Genomic DNA, 6,000 nt, shown 5'->3' on the forward strand with positions numbered 1-6,000 from the left:
GATATCACTGACTATATCTATCCACTCCTGTATTGTGGGGCGTTTGGTAAGCAACGTGCACCTTTTGTATAAGCAGATACCAAAATGCCAAATAAATATTCATGATGTCGCCTTGCCTGAAAATCTCCCAACACATAATATTGTAACAGTTCAACAATAACACATTTGAGCCAGTGATTTCATTTAATTCTATATGTATTTAGTTGTCCACTTTCCAGTGCAGATCTGAAAAATCTTGTGCTGTAAAGGTTCATTGAAATCTTAAACCTTAGATATATACTGATCCAACATATTTGAAGATAATACGGCAATCTTCAGCTAAATAAATTGTCAGCAGTGATGGACAGCAACTAAGTACATTTACTTGAGTACTGTACTTTTGTACGTTTGAGTATTCTTTTTTTTTTGCAAGCTGATGAATTTCACTTCACTACAGTACATTTCAAATAGTACAGTATATTTTAACTTCTTTTGAAAATGTCTGATTTTGTTTTTATTTGTTTTTACATATTCAACACAGCAATGCATGGATGTTAAAAAGAAAATGTACATCATAATTTATACTTTTGAATACATATTTATTTGAGTGTATACTTTGTCCACCGCTGCATACATTACCTCAAAATGCAACTTGGTACGTATGAATGAGACAACTCAGCAACCGACTGGCTCCCCTGCAGGTATTTTGTCAGCTTCATCCTGCAGTTCCAATTCCATGAGAAACTGTGCCTGGCAGCCAATCAGACTGGCCCCCTGCACACATGTGACATCTACCGTTCAAAAGAAGCAGGTGCCATCTTAGAGTAAGTGCTATTAGGATTTTACTCATTTCACAAACATCATAGAATATCAAAACCAGAACCACGTAAGTGGGGTTTAACCACTTAAACCCTATATGGTTGACCGGAGTCCGTCAGGGCTCTATACTAGTGTCTTCTTTTCTGTTATTGTGGGGAAAGCTTTTGCTGAAAATATCCGATTGACAAGCTCACAACGCGTCACAACGCTACGTGTTGTGAGCTTGTTGATCTGCTATTCTCTGCGAAAGCTTTCCCCACAATACGGAGGCTGGGGTTAAGTTGTTTAGAAAACATGTCAACGTCTACAACTCGTAAGCACAAGGAATTTCACCCACTTTTCTTTGTAAATCTGTGACGTGACAATTAAGTTGAAGTTGAATGTAGCAAAGAAGTGAGAACAATTCAACTTTGCAGGAAGGTACTGAAGGCTGGCTCTTCCAAACCCTGGCCTGAAGTGCTCAAGGACGCCCTGGGAACTGACAAGATGGACGCCGGCGCCCTGATGAGATACTTTGATCCCGTCATCAAATTCCTGGAAGAGCAGAACGCCATAGAGAAAGAGACCTTGGGGTGGCCCGACTTCAACTGGGTCCCACCCACCCCAGAGGGTTACCCAGAGGGTGTTGGTAAGAGCGTGGCTGACGGTCAATTACACATCGAAGTATTTCTCAAAGCATGTAATGAGGGACACGGAGATAAAGAAATGAAATGCATAGCACCCAAAACCATTGTTTAAGCTTCGACCTATACCACAACACATAAGTGAACCATCCCTTGACCTTGAACCTGTCTTCCCAGATAAGAATACGGATGAGCTCCAGGCCAAGGTACTCCTTGAGGAGTACAACAGCACAGCGGAGGTTGTGTGGAACGCCTACACCGAGGCCTCCTGGGCGTACAACACCGACATCACTGACGCCAACAAAGACCTCATGGTGAGACCCTCAAGGTTAATCTATGCTTTGTCGGACGACCATGTCGTATTTTCAAAACGAAAAAAAATAATTTTGTTGACGTACAGTAGGACATCTAGGTGGCGTAGAGCAATGGTTCTCAAAGTGGGGTCCCCCAGGGATCCTTGGTGGGGGGGGGTCCCAGGGGTCCCAGCAGTCCCAGCAAAATGTGGTAATACAACATCACAATCATTTTAGCCATTTTATCCATATTTAATACGTTAGCTTTTCAAAAATAGCAGATATACAAGCTCACAGCACGTTGCGAGCTTGCACATCTGCTACTTTTGAACATTTTTGATAAATCTCGAAAATGTCTGGAAGATTTGAATTTTTCTTTTTTTTACACAAATCTTCTCTTCTGGGGGTCCCTGGCACAAAATATTTTCAGAGGGGGGTCCGTGGCCCTATACATATCAATTTAGGGATCCTTGACATGAAAAACTTTGAGAACCACTGGCGTAGAGGTAAAACACTCAGGCCACCACTGGAAGCAGTGCCTTGGCTGGGGCGCTGGGTTGGCAGGTGGGAAACCATTGAAAGGTCATGTCGCTGTCGGGTGGAAACCTTGTCGAAAACTGTTAATTTTCAGAAATTGTGTAGTTAATTTGAAAAACAGTTAATACTTTTCATGGGTTGAAATATGGAGATACAAGGTTTCTGCCGGACAGTAACAAAATGGACTTTGTTGCTGCACTGGCGACCCCTGTGGGTTGAACGCTGCCTCTGCAGCGAGGGGAGGGTCTGCGGGAGAAGGCGTGAGCTTCTGCGCACGTTGTGTTCTCCAGGTGAAACGTCTTGCTCTCAGGTGAAAATAGCAGATCTACAACATCTGAATAGATTTATTTAGACCCCCCATAAAAGAAGAGTTGTGTTAAGGTTTTTATATATAATGTTTTTTCACAATTAAAGTAGCACTATTTAACTTTACTTTTTAATGAATATTAAAAAATGTTGTCCAATCTGTACGGTAGAGCATGTTAATACAATACAACCTATACAATTGGGGTGGTTGTATTTTGTCTCCCTGCTCTTCTATTGAGACATTTAGATCGTGTCAAACGTCATGTCTCACCTAGACACAGGATCTGACACAAAGTTTGACCTGATCGTCAAGATTCAATTTATCCCCTGAGTAAGCAGGCAGGCTCTATTAACTCAATTGTAAAAATTGCGCAGGAAACGGGGTTCAAATCCAGGGTAGAAGAGGAAAGTTACATAGTGCTTTTTGAAAAAAGGTGTGTAGTGTACAGGTACAGAACTGTAAACCGTTTTCAGTGCCAGCTGCATTAAGCACAGCTGAGTGCTGGGAGGAAAGCACAAATGAACTCAGCCTTAAGTGAGTTTAGAGAGTCACTAGAGGGACTGCACGTGTCGACACCATAATAATAATATTAAGTGAGTTTAGAGAGTCACTAGAGGGACTGCACGTGTCGACACCATAATAATAATATTAAGTGAGTTTAGAGAGTCACTAGAGGGACTGCACGTGTCGACACCATAATGATATTAAGACCCTACCTCTGTTTCCCTGTAGAGGAAAATGAAAGCAGAGCCCTGAATACCGGACACCGGTGCCTGGAAAAAGCAATAATATCTGCCACCAGAGTCCTCTCAAGTAGAAAAACACCACGTACCGTGATGATGGTTACAGTGTACATTTGTTTCCACTTAAACCATATACATTGTTGAGCGGAGTCCCTCAGAGCTCATCAATCTGCTATATATTTTCTTGCGAGAGTTTTACCCCAGAATTCAGATGCTGAGACTTAGTATTAAGTATTGTTCTAAATATGTTATTAAGTATAGACTAAGTATTGTTCCCCCCATTGTCGTACCTGATTTGCCAGGTGTGAAATGAGGCAAATTCGCACCTGGCACCATTTCACACTTGGCAAATGCCCCTCTTTCTCCTTGACAAGGCTTGGACTATCCACTGATGTTCCACTGAAATGCCAATAGCATGCTCTTTGAAACTTTTGAATGTCACATCATTTTGTCTGTCTGTCTGTCTGTCTGTCTGTCTGTCTGTCTGTCTGTCTGTCTGTCTGTCTGTCTCTGTTTGTCTCTGTTTGTCTGTATGTCCGTCCACTATGTATCACTCCGTCCTCACACATACAAACTCATACTCTCAAAAGATATGTGACAAAGTTAATGCAGTTAGCATTTCCTTATTCTGTCTGTACAGCTGGAGAAGAATCTGGCGATGTCAAAGCACACCCTGGAGTATGGAAATAAGGCGCGCGGCTTTGACACCACAGACTTCCAGGACGCGTCGGTCACACGCATTGTCAAGCAACTCAGTGACATCCAGAGCGCAGCGCTACCCGTAACAGAACTAGAGGAGGTAAGGGAAAGAAAGACCTCTGGGATGTTTTGGAAAATACTTTGTACAGTACTCAAATAAATGTAGCCTACTTCATTAACTCACTTAAACCCCTGTAGTCTTAGAAAACTGGACTTGAGTTACAACTGTACTTTTACCACAAAAACAGCCGATCTACAAGCTCAAGCTTGTAGATCTGCTATTTTTGGCTAATGTTCCCCCAAGAATATAGTTGCTGGGGTTCAAGTGGTTAGTGTTCAACTCTGCTAATGGCTGAAATTTACTTGATTGCACACCGGTGTTGCGCACCAAAAATAACAGATCTACAGTACAAACACACAATGCACATTGTGAACTTGTACCGTAGATTGGCTATTATCTGTGCACGCCACCAGCACGCCATCTATAACTCTGGCTTAAGATTAGAACTGTAGGTGCACAATTCTGTGCTCCTGCATATAGTACCCAATGCAAGACTGTGAAAACACAATGTAAATGCAACCATGTATTTGTACTGTTTGTACTTGTCCATTATGTTATGTTACCATATTCACATGGCAGGCATTTTGCTCTTATAGTATGGGCAAATAATGGTCAACGTTTTTTCCCTTCACTGATGACACAGAATGCAGTAATGAAGAACATTTTCAGTGAAAGGTGATGTTTGTTATTGAGTTCCTTTGGTTTACATCTTTGCCCTTTTCAGTATAACAATCTACTGTCCACCATGGAGACCAAATACAGTGTTGCAGAGGTTTGCAGAGCGAATGGGACCTGCCATCCATTGGATCCAGGTACGATGACAAACCTCTTAACATTTGAGAGGTTTTTGTATTCTATAATGTGATTTGTGTAATTTTTCACATTTTATAGTCTTCCATATTACGTTTTTTTCCTCCTTTCTGTTCCATTGCATTTGCTGTCACTTATATTGGCTATGGCACAAGTATTATGCAAAGCTCTGGCCAATCAGTTAAGCCGGTCAGGTTGGCCAATCAGGGACTTATACTGACTTATAAGTGCAAAAGTGCGACGTGACACTTCGCTAATCCATGAAGCCAACGGTTTGGGTTGGCCAATCAGGGAAGCTTATGCATCTCTCAAAAATGACGAGAATTTTTGCATCCTCACCAGACCAAGAGGACACTTTACATTCACCCATTCACTCACACACTGCCATGAGGCAGCCCTGCAGGCAGTCATGCAGGACACTAGCCTACTGTACTCATCTCAGGGAGCATTTAGGGCAGCGGTAAGGAACAAGCAGCCCTTCAGTGATAATATCTGGCCCGACAAATTATTTTATGAATAATTTACAGTGTCTGACTGTCTCACATAGGTTAAAATGTTCAAATCGAAAACCTAACCCCACTTGAAGAAATCGTATTATACTTTTATGTATTTTGAGAGTGAATGATAGTGGGTGATTCACATGCCTTAAACAATACTCTGTTTCTCTCCATAACCGTGAGCTCCTATTCTATGAAAGAGCTTGTTTCTTTGTTCAAAAAGGAGTATAACTGTCTCTCTCCAGTTCATTTTATTTATTTATTTATTTTAATGAACTAAATGTCTTCTAAGTGCAATATTCAAGGATGTGGCCTGCACAAAATGAATACACAAGCATTTCTATCTACACCTGTAACATTTGATTACACAAACAGTTCTACAGTATCAGCAATCAGAGCTGGATCCCTGAACGGGCCTGTTGGGCCCCAGGCCCAGGGGCCCAGGCTACCAAATGTCAGGGGGGGTCCTCTAAAAAATTGGACCAACTGAGACCCACTGTTCCAGAGCTTAACCCTGCAATTTCAGAAGTTGAACCAAAAAGAGCCCACATAATAGAGATTGATTGAATATTTTATTAGGCAAAAAATGTGAAACAGCACAGTTACATTTAAAATACTTTGTCTAAAAGGTC

At 41.6% G+C, this 6,000-nt stretch overlaps 1 protein-coding gene across 2 annotated transcripts in view; it reads left to right on the plus strand.

Annotated features, from left to right (window-relative positions):
- ace (angiotensin I converting enzyme (peptidyl-dipeptidase A) 1) overlaps positions 1-6,000 on the plus strand; it is a 38,832-nt gene that overhangs the window by 18,396 nt on the left and 14,436 nt on the right. For both annotated transcript variants that reach the window (XM_084078789.1, XM_084078790.1), the window contains exons 12-16: positions 681-803; positions 1,215-1,426; positions 1,599-1,735; positions 3,942-4,100; positions 4,786-4,873. In XM_084078789.1, coding sequence (XP_083934915.1) covers positions 681-803; positions 1,215-1,426; positions 1,599-1,735; positions 3,942-4,100; positions 4,786-4,873 — 719 coding nt within the window. The remainder of the gene's footprint in view (positions 1-680; positions 804-1,214; positions 1,427-1,598; positions 1,736-3,941; positions 4,101-4,785; positions 4,874-6,000) is intronic.

Source organism: Gymnoscopelus microlampas (genome assembly GCF_963454915.1).
Source record: "Gymnoscopelus microlampas genome assembly, chromosome: 14".
Lineage (NCBI taxonomy): Eukaryota > Metazoa > Chordata > Actinopteri > Myctophiformes > Myctophidae > Gymnoscopelus > Gymnoscopelus microlampas.